Source organism: Cervus elaphus, chromosome 5 (genome assembly GCF_910594005.1).
Source record: "Cervus elaphus chromosome 5, mCerEla1.1, whole genome shotgun sequence".
NCBI lineage: Eukaryota > Metazoa > Chordata > Mammalia > Artiodactyla > Cervidae > Cervus > Cervus elaphus.
In genome coordinates, this window is record NC_057819.1 from 86860719 (window position 1) to 86883841 (window position 23123).

General features: G+C 49.4%; 1 protein-coding gene across 6 annotated transcripts in view; it reads right to left on the reverse strand.

Moving 5' to 3' along the window:
* HNF1B (HNF1 homeobox B) overlaps positions 1 to 23123 on the reverse strand; it is a 63232-nt gene that overhangs the window by 35463 nt on the left and 4646 nt on the right. For 3 of the 6 annotated variants that reach the window (XM_043902984.1, XM_043902983.1, XM_043902981.1), the window contains exons 2-4: positions 22406 to 22605; positions 17450 to 17714; positions 15185 to 15420 (exon numbers count right to left, since the gene is read on the reverse strand). In XM_043902984.1, the coding sequence (XP_043758919.1) occupies positions 15185 to 15420; positions 17450 to 17714; positions 22406 to 22605 (701 nt within the window). The remainder of the gene's footprint in view (positions 1 to 15184; positions 15421 to 17449; positions 17715 to 22405; positions 22606 to 23123) is intronic. The other 3 variants (XM_043902986.1, XM_043902985.1, XM_043902982.1) reach the window with 1 other exon arrangement.

Genomic DNA, 23123 nt, shown 5'->3' on the forward strand with positions numbered 1-23123 from the left:
TGGCAACCCACTCCAGTATTCTTGCCTGGAGAATCCCATGGACAGAGAAGCCTGGCGGACTACAATCCATGGGGTGGCAAAGAGTTGGACACAACTGAAGCGACCTAGGATACACACACACGCTGAGCCTCCCATGATGATGCACAAATAGTTTGAAATGACTTTGTTTCAATTCTTGTTTCTTGGCTGCATCTCTCATTGGAACGTAAACCCAATGAAGGCAGGACCTTGTCTGTCTTCTCCACAATCTCTTGCCTCAGAACCTTGCACAGACTATGCTCTGCCCTCAATAAGAGGACATGATGAATGAATGCATGACCCGCCCTTGAATCCTGACCGAGCAGTGGAGAAGTCCAATGGTATAACTGATCCTCTGAACCTCTTGGGTTTTCTGAGGTTGATGGGACACATGTATTTTTAAGGAGGAAGAAGGGGGAGTGAGAGAGAGAGAGATTAAAATATAATCAAAATGGAGAGAGAGCATTGATGCATTTCAACAACTTCATGCTGGAAGGTGCGAAGTGGGGGTGCCTAGGAGTAAGTATGACACAGCAAGTCTCTCCTTTCCCACCAGAGACCCTGGACGGTGCTTTATCCAGAGTGGAAAGAGCCAGGGGGATGCCTGTGGGGAGGCTACCCATTCCCCACTTCCTTTTTTTTTTTTTTTAAAAAAAACTTTTTATTTTATATTGGAGTATGGCTGATGAACAATGTTGTGACAGTCTCAGGTGGACACTGAATGGAATCAGCCATGCATATATGTGTATCCATCTCTCCTGGACTCCCTCCCATCCAGGCTGCCACATAACATTAAGCAGCATTCCTGGTGCTAGACAGTAGGTCCTTGCTGGTTATCCATTTCAGATATGGCAGTGTGTCCATGTTCATTCCGACCTCCCTAACTATCCCTCCCTCCCCCATCCTTCCCATCCTTCCCTATCTCTTGAGGCCCAAGCCTATACAGGGGGCCTTAAACAGGGTGGGAATAGGCACCTCCGTTAACATAGGCTGACCATTTCTAAAGGGTTTAGGCTGCTGGAAGGAGCCCCAAATTTAGTCTTGCCATGTTAGAACCCAGTTTTAGGCCCCTTGGGTTAATTTGGGGGTCAGGAGGATCAATTACTGGGGATTTACCATGGCAACCTGGGTAACTCAAACGGCTTTTTCTCCAGAGGAGTCTAAGGTAAAGCTAAGAAGGGTTAACGATGGACATCGTTAGGCTTAAAGGCTGTGGGGGCAGACAGAGGCCTGCCGCAGTCTGGCTCCTGGGGTTTCCTTTCTGAGAGGCTGCCTTTGCTGGCAGGGTAATGTGGCTGCAACAAAGGCCCCCTCGGCTGGGCTGACGGGGAGAATCATGATGCTCCTAGTGGGGCTGGAGAATGGGGAGGGCCATAAAGTCATCAGCAGACTGAGCCACTGGGTGTCCACATAAAAGTGAGGGCCCATAAACAGACATCTGTATTGTGACTGAAGGGCTAATAAAACTGCCTTAGAAGAGAGAGGTTTTCCACTGTGACCTATTCATACGCAGGACCCTACTGGGAGGTGATACCCGAGAAGAAGATCCTTGGAGGCCTGGCAAGTGTCAGAACTGCCTCATTATGGGAAGCTTGCCTGGCCAGACCCCAGCCTCTTTCTCACTGTCGTGGAGGGCAGCTCCAGAATCATTGTCATCATCATCATCACCATCATCACCATCATCAGCGACAGGCAGCCCTGGATCACCCAGCAGGCTCGCGGATGCTGGACCAGGCACCAGCAGGTGTTGGGCCCTGAGACCACAGAACGTGGATGGTCACTGGCTTCCACTGACCCAGAGCACCAGTAATGTGCTTAGGGAGCACCCTGAGACCTGATAGCTGCTTAGTTTCCTTACTGTCTCTCCAGATGACAGCTAGGCAGTAAGTCCAATCCCTTTTCTAGACCTCAGTTACTCAATGGAAACTTAGGAAGAATGATTCTTGCTCTTTCTTGCCCCAAGGGATGCTGGTAAGAGATGATAAAGGGGAGTAATCTAGAGTGAAGTACGTCGGACAGAGAAAGACACATATCATGTGATATCACTTATATGGGGAATCTTAAAAAAAAAAAAAAAAGAGTACAAATGAACTTACCTACAAAACAGAAATAGAGTTACAGATGTAGACAACAAACTTATGGTCACCAGGGGTGGGAGGGAGGGATAAACTGGGAGATTGGGACTGACGGATACACGAACATATAGAACAGATAACTAATAAGGACCTACTGCTTAGCACAGGGAACCCCACTCAGTACTCTGTAATGGGCTAAATGGGAAAAGAATCTACAAAAATGAATAGATATGTATCCGCCTGCAGCGCGGGAGACCTGGGTTCGATCCCTGGGTTGGGAAGATCCCCTGGAGAAGGGAACGGCTACCCACTCCAGTACTCTGGCCTGGAGAATTCCATGGACTGTATAGTCCACGGGGTCGCAAAGAGTTGGACACGACACGACTGAGCGACTTTCACTTTCACTTTTTCATGTATGTATAACTGATTCACTTTGCTGTACATGTGAAACTAACACAACGTTATAAATCAACTACACTCCAATACAAGTTTTTTTAAAACGGAAGTCATCTAGTAAAACTAAACTGAACTAGTAATCTAGTACACCAAACTAGGAGAAGCTTAAGGGAGAAAGAATAATAACAAGTTCTTTGAAAACTTCCTGGTAGTGTTTAATATTGAGTGATTTTTTGGTTGAACCGTATACTTAAGTTAGCAATGGCACCCCACTCCAGTACTCTTGCCTGGAAAATCCCATGGAATGAGGAGCCTGGTAGGCTGCAGTCCAGGGGGTCGCTAAGAGTCGGGCATGACTGAGCGACTTCACTTTCACTTTTCACTTTCATGCATTGGAGAAGGAAATGGCAACCCACTCCCATATTCTTGCCTGGAGAATCCCAGGGACAGAGAAGCCTAGTGAGCTGCCATCTATGGGGTCGCACAGAGTCGGACATGACTGAAGCGACTTAGCAGTAGCAGCAGCATACTTAAGTTAAGCAGTATTTATGGAGATGGAGCTGAATGACATCATTTCTAGAAAGGGGAGAATATGCTTTACGTAATAATATGTACATATGTTATGTATAGAATGAAAGTAATTCCATGTTCAGCTTGAAAGTGAATAAGAGACTTATAAAGCAAGGCATTTACGCATGAAGCTTTTGGATAGGAAGCTCTCCATAAGAGATATTGTCAGTCCACTAATACATGGAAGGTGTACCAGGTGCCAGGCACGGGGCTGTGGGCTGGAAACTCAATGGTGAAAAAAGCCAACTTGGGCTTAGATGTCAGTACCGCCCACGTTTCTCTCACTCGGAATACATGTTAAGCTCATCATCTGTCTCTCTCCCTCCTGGGTGAGCTGGATTTTTAGCGTGTTCGGGGATGACCTTCTTCATGGTGAAAGTAAGACTGACTCAGCATCTTTCTCTGTCTTTGACAGGTAGAAATGCAAACCTTACACTCCACCCGGAAATACGAGTCTCAAAAAGAAGGAGGAAAAGGCTCATTTCTGTTTCCATCCCTAAGACATCCTGAGATAAATTAAGCTCCTATTTTGTATCCACCAGGTAAACTGATGTTTTAGAAATGGGAGATGCTGTCCAGAGATTTTCCATCCTTGCTAAGCAAGGACTCACTGGGCCTCATGGCCAGCCCGATCCAACAGGTGCCGACTGAGAAGATGCCCCCTGTAGTGGGCAGGGCCAGAAGGCTTGGGCAGGCACGCTGCCACTCAAAGGCCCTGAAAGTGTTAATTTTCAGCAGTTATAGGTGTCTCGTTTATACCCATTATAAATCTGTTTATTGTGACTGGCCCCACCCAATCTGCTGGAGCTGTAAAGCTCTAATGGTCCCTAATAAACGTGGAAGGCACACAGTTCCTGAAATGGGGAAGGAGAAAGGGAGTGAGGGTGACCAGGAGGGAGAGAGGCAGATATGAGCTTAACAAAAAAATATCACAATGGCAAAACTCCCTCTGCAGCTTCAAACAGCAGAGCCCTGGAGCCCCAATCTCCAAATAACCTGTCAGAGCTGAAAGGTCTCATCAGCCAGAATCCCTGAGATGTTAAATGATCGGCCCAAGGTCACCCCTGCTCTTCAGCACCTCGGGGCTCCTGGATCCTAGTCTAGGGCCCTCAGACCAGCTCTCTCACCTCTTCTACTTCGATAGGAGACCTTCAGGACTGCCGCCAACCCCTTTAGACTCCAGCCTTGCCCCATCTAGCCTGTGATGTCCAGCCCTGACTATCCATCCACATTTCTTAGGGATTCGTTGAAACTTCCCTTGCCTGAGTACTTATTCCATATTCTGACTCTAAAAGGTGTGATGGGGGTCTGTGCATGTTTTCAGTTGCTTAGTTATGTCCAACTCTTTGCGACCTCATGGGCTGCAGCCCACCAGATACCTCTGTTCATGGAATTTTCCAGGCAAGAAAGCTGGAGTGGGATGAGATGGCTTTCCTCTTCCAGGGCTCACCCAGGGATCGAACCCGCGTCTCCTGCATCTCCTGCATTGGCAGGCAGATTCTTTACCACTGGGCCATCTGGGAAACCCCAAAGACATAGGTACTTTTTATAATAATAAGCTCCCCAGACACCTTTGATGTGGCCTGGGAAGCAGATCTGAGAACCACAGATCTTGTTAATACTTGAGTTTCATTCTTCCCGACGTCTCAAATGACTAGCAGGGTTCACGAAAAGGGAAACTCTTCCAGGGTGAAACTGCAAACCACAGCCTTGTCCAGAACTCAGGCAGAACCAAAGCTCTTCCTCTCTCTTGATGCCCGGGAGGGTACCTGAGTCAACCCAATAACTCCTTCCGGGTCAAGCACCATGTGGGGGTGCTGGATGCATTTTATCATGTTTAAGCCTCACATGATAGCCTGAAGGAGATATATGTTATGATCCCTGTTTAACAAATGAAGAAACCAAGGCTCAGAGAGGCTAAGTCACTCATTTGAGGCCATATGGCCACGGAGTGACAGAATCACAATTCAAGCCCAACCTTGTTTGGGATGCTACACCTTGCTACCCAGAGACACCCCTCTGAGCGTGGTCCTGAAAAGGGGCTGCCTGTGACCAGCTCGCCTAGGGGATGTGGACTTCCCTTAGGAAAGTCAATAGACACTAAAGAGCGTCTATATGCACGGTGTGTCTCCAGCTTGGGAGGGACACACCGTGTACAGGTCCTGAGAAATCTCTTGAGTATCCTAGAGGGCTGGAGAGACTGAGCCTTGCTGGTCAAGCTCCTCCGTGGCTGAACTCCCACAGGTGTGGTTTGGACAGGGCTGCTGAAGCCAGACCAGAGGGTTCTAGGGAGGTATCTTAAAGCAGATGGCTCAGGTAGAGGAATGTCGCTTCCAGAAATTCAGCCCTCAGGAGTATCTGAGGTTTTCGGTGTTCACTGTGGGAATTGTGTCCACCCAACCCCTTCTTACTGCTCTTTTGCCTGAAGTTTGGGGAGCTTCCTTCCTAAGAACAAAGGTCATGAAGCTTCTCAGATTTGGCCTCCACCAGTAAAGCACCACACCCCCTCTAAGTGGCAGGTTCCCAGGGCTAATTACCAACAAGCAAGGGTACTCACAACCTTCATTAAAGGAGAGGAATGCCTTATTAGGTGGAGGAAACTCAGGGTCATCTTAAGTACCTGACCATTTGCTACATGGTCATGACCCCGCCTGTACCCATGGCCATCCATGGTTCTTCCCAGCTTTCTCTCACTGTTTAGCATCAATTCACTGAAACCTGTGGCACTGGATGTGTGCTCAGCCACTCAGTCATGTACATCTGACTCTTTGGGACCCCATGGACTGTAGCCCACCAGGCTCCTCTGTCCATGGGATTTTCCAGGCAAGAATATTGGAGTGGGTTGTCATTTCCTCCTCCAGGGGATCTTCCTGACCCAGGGATCGAACCCGGGTCTCCTGCATTGCAGGTAGATGCTTTACTGCTGAGCCATTGGAGAAGCCCATGGTGCTGCAAACGCCCTATGGCTATCACAGAGCAGTCCTTCCTGGAAGCAGGAAAGCCTTCCTCAGACCCAATTACTCCAAGAAGAAAGCCTGAGTCTGCCGCAAACACCAAGATGAGTATCTAGTAGAACTACTCAAATTGTCTCAAAGTTAAGATCGAAAGATAAGAGGAACAGAAGGAAAGAGGAATAAGCCAAACCACTAAGCTCTGCAAGGACTGCTAATAGGTACCATTTATGAGAGCCTGCTATATCCTCGGTGCTTTACATATATTATCTCATTTAATCCTTTGGCATCTGCATGAGTGGACGCCCCCATTTTACACATTGAGAAACTGAGACTCAGAGATCCCAGATACTTGCCCAGGGTCACAGAGCTGATGAGTGGCCAAGTTGAGGTTGGAATCCAGGTTGACCTCCATAGCTCATGATTCTGTTGTTACGCCCACTGAATTTATAACAGCATTTCCCTAGAGTATCTTTTTTGTTATTGTTCAGTCACTCAGTCCTGTTTAACCCTTTGCGACCCCATGAACTGTAGCACATCAGGCTCCCCTGTCCTTCACCACCTCCTGGAGTTTGCTCAAACTCATGTCCATTGAGTCAATGATGCTATTCAATCATCCCATCCTCTGTTGTCCCCTTCTCCTCCTGCCTTCAATCTTTCCCAGCATCAGGGTCTTTTCCAATGAGTTCATTTTTAGCATCAGGTGGCCAAAGTATTAGAGTTTCAGCTTCGACATCAGTCCTTCCAGTGAATATTCAGGATTGATTTCCCTTAGGATGGACTGGTTAGATCTCTTTGCAGTCCAAGGGACTCTCAAGAGTCTTCTCCAGCACCACAGTTTGAAAGCATCAATTCTTCTGCACTCAGCCTTCTTTACTGCCCAACTCTCATATCTGTACATGACTACTGGAAAAACCATAGCTTGGAGTATCTTTCAGTTCAGTTGCTCAGTCGTGTCCGACTCTTTGCGACCCCATGAATCGCAGCATGCCAGGCCTCCCTGTCCATCACCAACTCCCAGAGTTTACTCAAACTCATGCCCATTGAGTCGGTGATGCCATCCAACCATCTCATCCTCTGTCATCCCCTTCTCCTCCTGCCCCCAATCCCTCCCAGCATCAGGGTCTTTTCCAATGAGTCAACTCTTCGCATGAGGTGGCCAAAGTATTGGAGTTTCAGCTTCAGCATCAGTCCTTCCAATGAACACCCAGGACTGATCTCCTTTAGGATGGACTGGTTGGATCTCCTTGCAGTGCAAGGGACTCTCAAGAGTCTTCTCCAACACCACAGTTCAAAAGCATCAATTCTTCGGTGCTCAGCCTTCTTCACAGTCCGAGTCTCACATTCATACATGACCACTGGAAAAACCATAGCCTTGACCAGACCAGACGGACCTTTGCTGGCAAAGTAATGTCTCTGCTTTTTAATATGCTATCCAGGTTGGTCATAACTTTCCCTCCAAGGAATATCTTTAGCGTATATTAAATGTCAGTGTTGTTGATGGTCAGGCATCTATGGCACGGCCAGGCACTGGGATTTTCAGAAGTCCTCCAGTTGATTCTAAGGTGCGGTAAGATTTAGGAACCATTGTCCTAGAACAAAGGTCAGTAAACAGTGGTCTGCAGGCCAAAGCAGCCTGTTTTTGAACGACCTATGAGCTCAGAATGTTTTTTCTATCCTTAAGTGGTTTTTAAAAAGAAAAAAGGGTATTCTGTGATACACAAAAATCATAGGAAATTAAAATTTTAATCCCACCACAGCCATGTCCATTTGTTCACACCTGGTCCATGGCTGCTTTTGCTCTCCAAAGGCAGAGCTGAGCAGCTGTGACTGAGACAGTATGGCCTGAGAAGCCTAAAACAGTCACCATCTGGCTCTTCATAGAAAGTTTGCCAACCTCAACACTAGCGTTCTTTTCTGAGGGGCTGCACTGCGTCTTCATTGCTACACGTGGGCCTTCTCTAGTTGCAGCGAGTGGGGCTCCTCTCTAGTTGTGTTACATGGGCTTCTTATCGCAATGGCTTTTCTTATTGTGGTGCATGGGCTCTAGGTACACGGGCTTCAGCAGCTGCAGCATGTGAGCTCAGTAGTTGGGCTGTATGGGCTTTGTTGCTCCGAGGCATGTGGGATCTACCCCGACCAGGGATCGAACCTGTGTCCCCTGCATTGACAGGCAGATTCTTAACCACTGGACCACCAGGGAAGTTCTGTAGCCGAGTTCTTATGAACAGCTAGGATGATAACCAGGACTGAATGTGTTTGACTTTATTTGGGGGCTAGATTTCAAATATACATATATGTATATATGCATATATACATTATGATATATACATATATACGCTTTTTGCCCCCTCCCCATTCATGTTTGATATTGTGGCTTCCTATCGAGCAGTTAGCTTCAAAGACCCTAGCACAGCTCCCTGCCTCTCTCTGCACCTTTGGCGCTTAATTCTCTCCCAGTTCTTGTCAGTTTCCATCAAACCTTCAACAAACAGACTCCAAGGACACTTCTCCCACAACCTGCAGGTGGGGGCAATGTGCTTGCAGGCAGCTTCCTTCCACCTCAGGACCCCACGGAAGGCAGCAAGGAGTCCTTGAATTCCCTAAGGGTCCTTCAGGGGGATTAGGCAGGCAGGTAGGGCTGCTCCAGCGATAGGACTCCAGTATCTGCTCGGCCCCTTTGTGGCCAGGCTGGAGCCCCACTGACCTGGGCAGCCAGGCTTCTTTGTATGCAGACCAGGGTTGGCCCGCTATCAGGGGGAGGCTGCCAGCAGAATGCTCTGAAGGCTGGGCCTCTTAATCTCATTAATATCCTGATTGTCTTCCCGAATCTAGTGGCAGCCGATGGGGTGGTACCCGCAAGATAAAATGACCTTTGAATTCAACAGATAAAATGGCAGTCAGATAAAGTCCCTACAAGGAGAACAGTGGAGCCCTGGCCACCCGGAACTCCACATCACTATAAACGTGTTTTCTAAAATAGCAGATGACACAAGGCAGGGTTTGCTTCTCTTCTGAACGAAAAGAACCTTATACTGAGGGACAATGGGGCTTCTTTACTATGGGGAGGTTTGCTGCTGTGGAGATGAATATTTTTACAACTGCCCTCATAAACCCCCTCAGCTTGTCTGCTGCCCAGGGAGTGGGCGGGACTCCAGAGGTGAGCCGAGGTGCTTGCACTGTCTCCGAAGCCCCATTAAGTTGTTAAGGCATTTAGTGCCCCAGACAGTGCCGACTGCAAGGGCAGTTCAAATCTCCACCCAGATGGGGATGGGGTGGTGAAAGAGGGGGCTTTGATTTCTTCCCTAGGCAGGGCAGAGAATCCACCTTGGTCAGGGGCAACAGTTGCGGGGGTGGGGGGTGGGATGAGGCGGGGAAGCTGCAAAACAGCCAGCCCGGGAGACCCCACCCTTAAAGCCCCTTTGTCATTCAAAGAGGAATAGTAAGAATGTGGGAGAAGAAGGAACTGTAGGAGGATCCTGTGAGTGTTGCTTTCCATGCCTGAAAGCGCTTAGCATCTGCAGAAAGCGAAGAGAGAAAGTCCGTTCAAAACCTGTCTCTGCCGCTTATGAACTCCATGTGCCTGTACGTTCACTCAGCCGTGTTCGACTCTGATCCCATGGACTGTAGCCTGTCAGGCCCCCTCTGTCCATGGGATTCTCCAGGTAACAATACTGGAGTGGGTTGCCATTTCATCTTCCAGGAGACTTTTCCCCACCCAGGGATTGAACCTGTGTCTCCTACGTCTCTTGAATTGCAGGCAGATTCTTTACCACTGAGCCACCAGGGAAATTGGGTAAAGTACTTGCATTCTAAACACCTCACATTTCTTGATTATAAAATGGGGTAAGGATATAGATAGTGTCCACCCTATGAAGTCGTGAGGATTAAATAAGATGATGCAAATATAGCCCAGGACCTGGTATCCAGGAAGGGCTCTATCAGCATTAGCTGTTCTGATTATTCAAAGTTACTCACAACCCTGGGCATTTTTGAGATTTCCTTGGATTCTGTAGATTTCACTGTCAGGTAAAGTCAGAGTGACCACATGGATGTCCTGACCCAGAGTCTGATTAGTCTAAGACCCAGGGTTAGATTTCTACAGGCAAGTTAGAAGAAGTAACAGGGGATGAGGGGGAGGCAGGAGGCAGGATTCTCTGGTTCTCTAGCTCTGATCTGACCACGGCGGGGGCGGGGCAAGAACAGCCCCTGGGCTAGGAGAGGGAGGAAATGGCATTTGAAGGGAGGGAGGAGCAAGCAGCCACAGAAATACACGTCTCTAGTAGTAGCACACAGGCTTAGTGGCTGCGCGGCATGTGGGATCTTCCCAGATCAGGGATTGAATCTGTGTCTCTTGCATTGGCAGGCGGCTTCTTTACTACTGGGCCACCAGGGAACTATTGAGCCTGTGCTCTGAAGCCCGGGAGTCGCAACTACTGAAGCCTGAGCATCCTTGCTCCGGAACAAGAGAAGTCCTCGCACCACAACTAGAGAGTAGCTCCTGCTTGCCTTAATCAGAGAAAACCCAGGCAGCAACACAGACCCAGCACAGCCAAAAATAAAGAAGTAAGATGGTAACAAAACAACAACAAAAAAGAAAGACACACCTCCTCTTGGGTAAAGAGGCTTTGGGGCTCAGGGCATCCAAAGGTTATCCTGTGAGGCTTCTTCTCGCCTCTGGACTCCCTTTATTTCAAGGAGAGTGAGCCTCCACCTCCTTGAAAGGTGATACAGGAGATCAGGTGTTGGGTGAGTGAAGGCTGATGGAGACCTCTGCCTCTCCCTTGCTATCACAAGGAGGCCAGGGGACCTTGCTGGAGGCAGCTGGGTGAGTTTGCCACAGTCAGGAGCAAAGGGGACAGTACGCAAGGCCACCAGAGATGATGTAGCCAATCCCAGGGCTTGAGCCAAGGCTGGCCCAGCTTCCATCCCACGCCAACTTCCTCCTCCTCCTTGGGCGGATCAATACAGGCACCAGTCTCCAACCAGTCCGCTTCCTCGCCACAGCCCTGCTCTCTGACCTTTGGGGGGCCTTTCCCTTGATTCTGCTCCAGAATGGAGGTTGGGGCCATCACTCGGGGCCTGCTCAATGGCCTCAGAATGGGCTGTCACAGGGCCTATAACTGGGGACAGCTCCTGCTGGCGAGAGCTGGGATGGGGGGCTGCAGATAAAGGCCTTCCCGGCTGAAGATAAATGGCTGCTGGCAGCCGGCTACAGTAACTCCAGGCCCCCAAGCAGAGCAAACAAAGGGTGCCCCTGTGACACTCCCTGGAAAGATGAAGGCCCATCAGCGGCAGCCAGGCTTGTTCAAAGCCCCAACTTAATTGTCAATTAAGCATGCATGAGGGAGACAAGCCGTGACAACCCCGGGCTGCATGCTGGCGTGTGATTGTAAAGCCGGGAGGGGCAACGCCGAAAACAGCTGATTCTGCTGACCATGTGTTTGTAGGGCACCTTGTCACCAATCAGCCGCTGACAGAGGCAATGGGCTCCTCCTGCCACTCCTATTGTGCCGGACATTCCAGGGCCAGGGTCACACTGTGGTCACCATGGGCAAGTGGGGCCACAGCACTGTCAGCGTGGCCGGGGGAGGGGTGGGGGCTTAGGTACAGAAGAGGTGCTCTCCTCCCCAGGGAGAAGGGTCAAGGGAAGATGCGTCTCAAGGCGCCTCCTGCCCTCCTGGCTCGGGGACTGGAGTTTGGAGGGGAAAGAGGGGACAGGGTGGGGGCTTGGGGATGGGGACTTTTTCTCCCCAGCTCAGCCCTAGAAATTGCGAGTCTTGAGTCTGGATGTTCTTTTCTCCTCGGCCACCGTAGAGCTCTTTTCTGCATCCAGGTAAGTTTGGGGCTTGGTTAGAGACCACAGCTTGGTTGCAGGGACCATGATGGTAAGTAAGTATATCATGAGGAGTGCAGACCAGACCCTCCCCGAGCTCTGGGCTTCAGCCTGTCTTCTGGGTGGCCTGGGCCCACTTCCCTGGAGACCGTTACCGCTCCTGTGCTGCCCGCTCTGGGAGCTGAGGACAGGGACACCTCCTGGGGTGTAGCATCCTGCACCCCAGCCCCAGGGCCAGAACAGTTCACTGTCTTTTAGCAATAAGGCCCCAATGTGTGAAATTGAAAAGGAAATAGATTCCTGCTGCCTGTCACCAAAGAGGCTTGCTCCTTGGCAGAAAAGCTACGACCAACCTAGACAGCATGTTAAAAAGCAGAGACACTACTTTGCCGACAAAAGTCCATCTAGTCAAAGCTATGGTTTTTCCAGTAGTCATATATGGATGTGAGAGTTGGACTATAAAGAAAGCTGAGTGCTGAAGAAATGATGCTTTTGAATTGTGGAGTTGGAGAAGACTCTTGAGAGTCCCTTGGACTGCAAGGAGGTCCAACCAGTCCATCCTAAAGGAAATCAGTCCTGAATATTCATTGGAAGGACTGACGCAGAAGCTGAAACTCCAGTACTGTGGCCACCTGATGTGAAGAACTGACTCATTTGAAAAGACCCTGATGCTGGGAAAGATTGAAGGCAGGAGGAGAAGGGGACAACAGAGGATGAGATGGTTGCATGGCATCACTGACTCAATGGACATGAGTCTGAGCAAGCTCCAGGAGTTGGTGATGGACAGGGAAGCCTGGGGTGTTGCAGTCCATGGGGTCACAAAGAGTTGGACACGACTGAGCGACTGAACTGAGGTGAACTCACTGTTGCCGTGACCATTTGTTTAGCTTTCTGTGGTAATAATAATGGTGACAGTAATCATGGTTTGGGCTTTCCTGGTGGTTCAGTGATAAAGAACCCTCCTGCCAATGCAGGAGACGTGTGTTCGATCCCTGGGTTGGGAAGATGCCTTGGAGAAGGAAATGGCAACCCACTCCAGTATTTTTGCCTGGGAAATCCCATGAACAAAGGAGCCTGGCGGGCTACAGTCCATGGGGTTGCAAAAGAGTCAGACACAACAGTGACTAAACAACAACAAACAACGGTTATGGTTTACTGGGAAAGACGATGTTTACACAGTCTCTCACTGAATTCTCACGTGGACCCCAGGTGGGAGGTACCCTATCTCCATTTTACAGACAGGAAACTCAGACTCAGAGAAATTCTATGAATTGGCCGCGCTGCAGGTTATGGGGGTTAGAACCAGGATTCAAAACTAAGTCCAGAGAATCAGTCCCTGGTGGGTGTGGACCATCTTGATGAACTGAGTTAAAATTCAGGGAGAGAGAAAGGTAGACACTAAAAATATACAGTGGCCCATAAGGATCCTTCCATAAATAGCAGCTCCTCCCTACCAAGGGGCACGAAACTCTCAAAGATAAACTTGATCCCTGGCAGTTCTGGGGGCTCCACGCCAGCCTCCCAACTAGACCAGAAGCCCCCAGGGGCAGAGATGCGTGTCTTACTCATCACTAGCTTGGTGTCCACTCTCAGCCTGTGTCTGTGCTGTAGGAAGGTACAGGGTGAGATTCTATAGCCCTGGGTTCTAGTCCTTGTTCCGCTACCATCGCTTTAGGGAACTCTGCAAAGTTACTACTTCTTTCTGGGCCTCAATTTCCTTCTTCCAAGTACCTCCCAGTTTTAACATTCCCTGATACATAACACAGTCTCAACTTCCGGGGACTCCGGAGAATCCACTTCCAGTGGGACGTGCCTTCTGAGACGGATCGATCGGTGGTGTCTTGGGCTGTGTTTCCCGGCCCCCCGCCCAGGCCCTGGTACCTGCTCTGGCCCCTCCAGCCCCGCCTCTCTGGGTCTCCTGTCACTATACAGAATGCCTAAGCTGTCGACCCTGTGGTGACCTCACCACAACCGCAGCTTGTCAGAAAGCCACTGGGCCTTTGTTTGGCTTGCAGGCTCCCTGACTTTGGTGTGGAGATCACAGGTCCCAGCACAATGGCCATTGTCTTCTCAATAACGCCCCTTGCCCCAGCCACGCCCCCCGCAGCTCTCAGCTCCAGCTCCCTGGATTATTACCGCAGAGGGGCTGCCTTACTTAGCCATTGGGCCAGTGTTCATCTGCAGGCTTCGCTGCCTCTCAGGAGTGACCCCAACTTTCTTCCTATGTGGCTGAGCCCTTCCCTTCAGTTGGCAACAGCACCCAGAAAAGCGCCCCTCCCTGGCCCAGGCTTCACGCTGGACAGAGACCCCCGAGGAGGTCATGCCGATGGTGCGGGAGGTGGGGGCACAGTGAGGAGTGGATGCTTGCAGCTCGTCCAGGTCGGGGCTCTGAGCCAGCACCCCCGGCACTCAGGTCAGCTCCCAGGTCTCAGGCCTCTCCCAGCAGAAGGGCAACCAGCCGGTGAGGGGACAGAGTGGTTTCAGAGCCATCCCCAGCATTGGAAGTGGCGCTTGGCTCCTTCTTCAAACCCCTCCCGGAGCAGGCAGTAGACCGTACCACGCTCTGTCTACACGGGCACCACACCAACCTCAGCAAACACATCATGCTGGGAAGCCAGCTTTCCTGGAAGGACCCACACAGCCCTCAGCATGTGGGGGTGCTCTCCCACCAGGAAGGAAGGTGTGGGATTCCTCCCGACAAGCCCACGCCCCAGAACAGGGGCATCCTCATCCAGGCCGGGCGGGGCCTGGCACACACAGCGCACAGTAGGTACTCGGCCGATTTTGACCAACTCATTACTGCCAAGGTTTCATGTGACCAACCCTACCCTAACTCTGGCAGCGCACAAACGTCCCCAAGCAGAGGGGTCCTTGCCCAGTGGCCCCTGGACTCCTCCTGCTGCAGATGGACAGAGCCCTGGGGATGCACGCGAACGGGGTGGAGGAGGCGACCCCTCTGCCGGAGGTGTGGACCTGGCACACAGACAGACAGGCTGCTCCGTCTTATCTGGTGGCGGCCGTGACCCGCTGAGTCAGCAGCCACACACACACACACACACACACACACACACACACGCACACAACACACACACACACACACACACACAGGAGAAAGGAGCCTGGAGAAGAATGGGGAGCAGGGCTCCCTGGAGGCTAAGCAAGGATGCAGAGGAAATCCGACCACGACCGCACGCTACTCTCATGAGAACATTTCAGCAGCAGAAGGAAGTCAGCCCTAGGACCGTCCCAAAGCACTTCCTCTTCTGAGACATCATGAGACCCTTAGGGGAGAAGCCGGAAGGTCGGGTTGCCAAGTGGTGGGGCTGGGCCCTACTTACCTGGCAGTTTGTTTGGAGGGGAGGTACTGGGCTGGTGGTGGGGGGAGCCGTGGGAGAGCAGGGTGTTCAGGCCATGCGTCTGGCTGGAGCTGTAGGCGTCCATGGCCAGCTTCTGCCGGAACGCCTCCTCCTTCCTGCGGTTTGCAAACCAGTTGTAGACGCGGACCTCAGTGACCAGGTTGGAGCCCAGGCCGTGGGCTTTGGAAGGGGAGACGCCTCGCTGCAAACATTCCGCCCTGAGAACAAGAGAGAGGGGAGATGGTGAGTGAGGGTGGTTTGGGGGAAGGCCCACTGACATTTGGCCCCAGGTACATGATAGCGGGGGGCTTCCCTGGTGGCTCAGTGGTTAAAGAATCCACCTATCAGACAGGGGACTCAGGTTCGATCTCTGGGTCAGGAAGATCCCTGGGAGAAGGGAATGACAAGTCACTCCAGTATTCTTACCTGGGAAATCCCATGGACAGAGGAGCCTGGCGAGGTACATACAGTCCATGGGCTCAGAAAGAGTTGGACATGAGTGAGTGATTGAGCACACACTCATACTATCATGGAGCAGGGAGGGTGCTGGTAAGGAGTGTGAAGAGTGGCAAGAAGTGTGAAGCGGCCAAGGATAGAGTTTGGGAAGCCTAAGAAATGGCCAGCCTGTGTGGTTATCTGATGAGATGGCTGGATGGCTGGAGCAGGGTGGAACACAGGTCCTGAGTAGGTTCACTGCCCCAGAAGCCTGGGCTTAGCCTTTGGTGTGGCTCCTGAACAAGAGAGGAAGGTGAGGGGCAGGCATCTCAGGCGGAAGCCTCTTGACACCGTGTGTGACTATTTTTCCTGTCCTACAAAAGACAATTTCCTTTGCTAGCCTAGTTTGAGCCCCTCCATAGCACTCTGAAACGACTTCTGGTCTTCCAGGGTTTAGACACCCTGCAAAGATGCCATGGAAGCCAGATTCCTTATTCACACAACAGGAATCACTTCCAAAGGGCAAACTGGGTGAGGAATAAATGAGGACACAGCAGCAGAGATAGCTGGTCTCCAGTCATCATCGCTGAGGAAACCCCAGTGCCAGGTGTGAGAGAGATTCTTAGACACCACTGGATACTGGGGGGCTTCCCTCTCATCAGTGGGGGCCAGAGCATAGCTGAGGACTCTGTGACATGTCTGGGCAGAGGGTTTCACCTCCCCAGGCCCCTGCCAGACCTCCCTAGCTGCATCATCTCCCTGCCAGAGCCGGTCTAGCCCAGAGACAGAGAGAATCCACAGATCTTAGCCAAAGCAAAGAGCAGATTTTTTTAAAAAGTGAAGGTTGGAATCAGAGCAGATGGGGCAGGAATGAAGCTAAAGGATATCTGGAGGATTTTCAAATAGTTTTCTTTAAAACGTGACAGCCTGGGTGGGAGGGGAGTGTGGGGGAGAATGGATACACGTATATATATGTATGGCTGAGTCCCTTCACTGTCGGCTATACCCCAATACAAAATAAAAGCTTAAAAAAAATTCCATGTCATTAAAAACAAATGAACTCTACAAAAACAACTCTAATCAGCATGGGCAGAGTGGAGGGAATTCTGACCAATTCTTGCTCTCCTGCTTAGTTTCCCTTTGAACCAACATTTGGTTTAGGCCAAAGCCAGTCTGTGGCTAAGGAATACCTTTCCTTTGGTCTGTAGGGGGATCAAACGCATGATTCTCCCTTCACTGGCATATTTTAGACGATCATTCTCCATCATTCCCTGGGATAATAGTTCATAGGGCTATGCCACAGAAAGACATCCCCTGGTTAACAACCAGTTCAGCAAAATGAAGTGTGTTTCTTGACTGCAGGACTTCTCAGAGCCTTTAAGAATGTACCGTTGTGACTCCCTAAGAGAAAGTATGCAGGTGATGTTTCTCAGGCTGACTTAGTAATGACTTGAAATGAGGGTTCTGCGGAACACACTTTGGGAAAGACTGATTTAGCCACAGTTATCTGGATAAGTGGGCTTCCCCGGTGGCTCAGATGGTAAAGAATCTGCCTGCAATGTGGGAGACCTGGGTTCAGTCCCTGGGTTGGGAAGATTCCCTGGAGGAGGGCATGGCAACTGACTCCAGTATTCATGCCTGGAGAATCCCCAAGGACAGAGGAGCCTGGCGGGCTACCATCCATGGGGTGGCAAAGAGTCAGACATGGCTGAGTGACTAAGCACTAGTGTCTCAACACTCCAGGACTGGGGGGATGGAGCTCAGGTCCATGTGCCTGCCCGCCTGCCCTGGGGGAGCTTCCGGTGGGGTTACCTGTTGCACTCCTCCACTAAGGCCTCCCTCTCTTCCTTGCTGGGGTTCTTTTGCCGGTCGTAGGCCTGGTACAAGATTTGCTGGGACGCGGGCCCCCATTTGAACCGGTTGCGACGCATCTTCTTGTTGGTGGGCTCAGAGCAGGCGTCATCGGACTGCCCAGGCCCCTGGCTCTGTTGACTGAACTCTGGAAAGAGAAACAGCAGCTGATCCTGACTGCTTTTGTCTGTCAAATTTCCAGAACTCTGGACTGTCTGGTTGAATTCTGAAAAGAGAAAGGAGTAGATTTGATAGAGTCTGCAGCCTTCACTCAGCAGATAGACAGACAGACAGACAGATCAATGGACAAAAATACCTTTATGTCTCTCCCCTGAGCTTTGGGGTCTGCTGTTAACTATAGGTGGGAATGCCGGGGTGGGGGCAGGCTCACCAGGCCCCTCACTGCCCATTTCTGTTGGCTCCACCAAAGCCAACCCCTTTCCTTTCTTTGGAGGAGCTCAAACGTGGCTGACCATTGTTCTCAGGACAATTTATTATTATTATTATTTCATTGGCTCACTGGATCTCAGACATGAAGCAACACTCTGATTCCTGAAGTCTTGTGTTTTGATGTCAAGGAGATGAGTTCCACCAAGTCTCAGGTCTAGAGGGAAAAATGCTAAAAAGTACAATTTGCACTTAGACAAAATGTTCAGAGGCTGAAAATAGCTCTCTCCACCGATAGATCCTAGGGATCAACATTATGTTATGCTCTTTGTAAAACCCCAAGCCCCAAACCCTTTGACTACTGCTTTGAAATAAATATAACTGGATCTTTGTATTGGAAAAAGAAGCAGCAGCTCTTTAGAGCTCAATCATCTCAAAGGCAATGGGGTGTGTGTGTGTGTGTGTGTGTGTGTGTGTGTGTGTGTGTGTTCAGGGGTCCGTTTATGAGGGAAACAGCCCAAGAGGGGAAGGTCTTACACACCTGCCCACACATTTGAAAGATGGGAAGTGCAAGAGATAGCAAACACAGGACTTTCCTAAGAATGGTGTTTTAAGAGTTGGAGACAAGTAAATATAGACAGTATGGAGCCCCCAAAAGTCCAGTTCCCAGGACCTTGGCATATCATGACCCTCAAGATATTCTGATTGAATGAATGAAAGACAACAATCACCCAGTGGCGATCCCCTAGCCTCTGCGGCTGCCATGAGATTTGATATTTACTCGAGGAAGAGGCAGCCTCCTTGTTTTCTTCCTTACATCTGCATGAAGCAGAGTTCATCATAGTATTAACTCCATTTTACAGATGAACAAGCAGAGAGGCCAAGCACCTTGCTGAGCGAGGACCCATAACAGATTCATTTCCTAACTCCCAGTGCCCGTGTTCTGGACCTTGATGTTTTTCTTTCTTGGTTCCTGGAGTCATCCCTGCACGTCTCAGAAACTCTCAAGGTCCAAAGTCAGGCCACAGCTTGAATGCTCTGCATGACACCCTACCATGAGGCCTTCCACCTACCTACCTCCAGCAATGGGGAACTTGCAACAATCTAAAGATCCATTTCCATTTTGGCCCATCAAGAAGTGGTGGGTCCCTAACAAGCCTAGACCCCCGATGCAGGTAGTGCTGGCCTTTGTTTAACCAGTCATTGATCAGATGAGTTAACGAGCTGTATCCTTGGTAAACAGACAGAACATGTCACTGGAACCTTTGGTTGGAGCCCCACCCACTTTGGAAGATTCTCAGGCCACTTTGGGCTCTGTTTTCACTGGTTCCCAATAATTCCTTTAGATACCTGAGAGTGTCTTTGCCACATCTACTAGCAGGAAGTCACTGACTCCATGGGATAATGTAGGGTCCCAGCCAAGTTCTGTAATTCTTGGTCCCTTGGCTTCTCTGCCTGTGGAATGGGCCTGGTGAAGACTTGAAGGCCTTAAAGAGTCTTTTAGAACATGCACCCCTGGTCGGGATGATGGTGATGACAATGATGATCACCCAAATTCCAAGGGAAGTTCTACTGTACAAAGTACTTTTACAATTCCCGTATTATTTGGTCTTCACGGCAGCCATCTAAGTGCAGGGAGTCTGGGACAATCAGAGGGGGAGAAAGACGTCCCCTGCTCAGGGGGTGTCTGTCTCAGCATCTCCTCTCCTCCCTGTGGTCCTGTGGAGTTGTCGTGAATAACAGCCAAAGTCACTATGGATAATCGCGAGGACCCAGGACTAATACAAGGTTCCTCATTTGATGTGAAGAGAAAACCAACCTGTCATCACAGTAAACATGTAATGAACCATTTCTACAGTGAGGTTATTATACAAAGTCCGCCAAATGTATCCCTTCAACTAACTCTCACATCTCTCTTAGGAAGAATTGTTATCTGTGTTTTACAGATGAAGAAATTGAGGTTCAGACCAGTTAGAGCCAGGGGCAGGAGCCAGGATGTGAACCTAGACTGTAGACGCTGAACTTACAACCCTTGATGGTGATGCCCCATGTGCATCACCTCTCACTAAAAACAAACCCAAAGCACACACCCACAAAACCTTCCAACGGGCCTTGGATGGAGGTAACAGAACTGACTCCTGAAGGTCTATCTGTGGTGGGTGCGAGACACACTTGCAGCTGCCCACAGAGTAATGGCCACCTCTGGCTGTTGGCTGCCCTTTTTGAAGAACCAGACTCTCACACATTCTCCACCCACCACCAAATCTCCCCTACTTCTTTCCAGATTAATGTAAGGTGGTGGTGGGGGGGTTGGTGCACAGAAAATGTTTGTTGCCCATAAAAATTAACTTGGAGAAGATGGCATTAGTAACCTCTTTATAGGCTCAAGAGCCAGCCTGGACAAGGAGATTCTTTCTGTGAAGATAGGCTCATGAATATTACCATTTATTACTTTTAGCTTATGAAAATTTGTCATCATATGTCTTTTTTATTCTCCTGATTCTCTCTTACTACTTGCCACTTGTTACTTGTCCACTTGTGTCCTTCTCTTATTCATCTCTCTTCCCATTTTTTATCCAGTGCTAGTATATCTTGTATTCAACCTTCAAAAACTGGTTCAAATGACACCTCCTCCAGGAAGCCCTCCATGACGTCTCTAGGCAATTTAGCAATTCCTCTGGCTGTCCCTTGTGTATACTTTTATAACAGCTCTTAGAAAGCTGTCATTATTTATTCAAACATCTCATCTTCCTCATTAGGTTGTAAGTCCCTGGAGAAAAGAACCTGTGTATCTCACAGCCCAGCAAGTGCTTGGCACCTCATAGGTGCCCATATAATATTTACAGAATGAAGGGATGCTTCTTAAGCTTTCTGTCTTATGGGACTTTAAAACAATAATAACAATAATTGAAAAATCCTTTGCAGAGATGGTCATACATTTTTGCAAAATGCCATTCTCAAGCATCTTGAGAACCTTTCTGGGACTTCTATCTTTTAGAAGCTTTGGGTTGACCTCTCCTGCCTCCATCTTTCTGAAGGAAGTCCCACAGAATACAGAGAGGCGACTCAAATGGGAGATGATGCCTGAGGCTTGGATTGGAGTGAAAGCACATCCCAAGGGTTCTCTGGCCTTTGGAGACTACCGTTCCTGAAACTTTTTCTTGGGCTTTACAGGAATTACAGGGAGTTGCTTCATGTCAGACACACAATTTCTTAAAGACATAGTCACCATGGATGGTGGATCATCCCTGAGTTTAAAAGGGGCCTCTTCCTCTCAGTAGCAAAGAGCTCTCACTGTGCTTCTCATAACCTATAAACTTCTTATAACCTTATAACCACCAGGAAGCTCCAACTTATCTAATGCTACCAGCAAAAGAGCAAATCACTGCAATATAAGGTGAACCCCTAACATCCTTGCATCTTGAAGGCCTTTCCAGCCCATGGACATTGAGACAATAAGTACTGAAACCATCACTTCAGGGCAGTGTGTGACAGAAAACAAGAGTGATTTTTGAAATAGTCCTCTAGCAAGATGGGAAAAACGCAGCCCAGAAAGTGGTGGAAACTCATGTCTTAACAAAGACAGAGAAGCCCACAGCCCAGAGGGGAGTATGTGGGAAGAGTGAAAACTTACATAAAATTTTCCTAGAAAGAGGGCTGGATTGAAATAATCAAAATATAATGTAAAAGTACACTTTTCCTAAAATAAAAACACTAGATCACTGATACTCTTATCATTCAAAGGCAGTTCAAACTTCCCTAGCCTTCCAAACAAAAATCTCTCAGGGTTATTGCGTTGAAGAAATCTTGGGACAGAAAGGAAATTTGGGAAAGACAATGCGAAGGATAAGAATTCATCACTCAGAGTTGCAAATGCAGATGCTTTTACTGAGTCCTGCCTTAGCCAGAAGCAGATTCTTCCTCTGACAGGCTCACCAGCTGGGGTCTCAAAGCTCTCCCGATTTTGGTAAATGTGAATAAGCATCTTAAATTGCTTCAGAACTCAGCTGTACCCCCCACACCATCCTCCCAAACAACAGGGTCAAGTTCCTAACATATCTATATGTACGAGTGCCTTCTATTTTTTATACTCTTCGAGAGAGAAGGAAAATAACAATAATAGTGATCAATATTATTGATTGCTACTAAATGTCTTCCTTGGAAAGTCTGATCCATGGTCATGGATCAAGGGGAGAAGATGGTTGGCTTACTTCGGGTTCAATATTCTGCTGTCACCTACTTGGTTTCAAAAAAGAGAAAGATGTTGGAAGCAGGGACCAAAATATTCAAGGTGTGCCACACACCGATGGGCTTGGCAAATCAACTGGCTGGGGACTAGGGCATCTCGGGAGAAGAAAACGACATAAGCCAGCTCATTGCAGGGCAGCCAAATCCACCTGACAGCTTCCTTATATGTGCCAAGTGCCACGCAGCCCTTGTTGATGAGAAGGAAGCTGAGGCGCCCCACAGGGGTCAGAGTGAGGGCAGAGGTCAGTCTTGGTGGGGCAGAGGCAGGTTGAAAGCACTTACGTCTGAGGATCTCCCGTTGCTTTCGGACGTACCAGGTGTATAAGGCGGCGCGCTTCTGGGTCTTCATGGGGGTGCCTTTGTTGAGATGCTGGGAGAGGTGTGATTGGTTCAGGCCGGTGACATCCACCACTTCCCTTTGGGGGATGTTGTGCTGTTGCATGTAGCCCTTGATCATTTTGGCAGCCCTCCACGGGTCCTCGCTAGACAGACAAGCAGAGGGTTAGGATGCTGGTGGAAGAGGTCGGGGACAAATATCCTCTTTCTAGAGGTTTTACTTAAACTCTGTGCAAAACACTGACCTTCCCCTATTTTTCCTCCTGCCCAAGTTACGTCCTGGGGAGAGAGGTGAAGCCGAAATAGGACCTGGACAAAAGAGGAGATGAAAGCTCCTATATAGTGTACTCCATCCCTTTCAACTGAGATTGGGAGGATAAAGAGGAAGATGACTTCCTTGCTTCAGTAATAGGAAAGCAAGCCCAGCACTCTCTGGAAGCAGAAAGAAAAGTTCCTGGGTGTTTCTTTTTGCTTTTGTTTTACATTTTTCTTTGTTTGTTTGTTTTGCTTTCCTTCACTTCCCTGGAACGTGAGAGATCTTAAAGGAAGAGGCAGACCAGAGAGCAGAGGTGTCATTCGCTAGGGACTAGGCTGGCTGATCCCCACGATAGGAGGTAGCATCTCTAAATTCACCTGGACATCTCCCACATCACCTCCCTTTGGG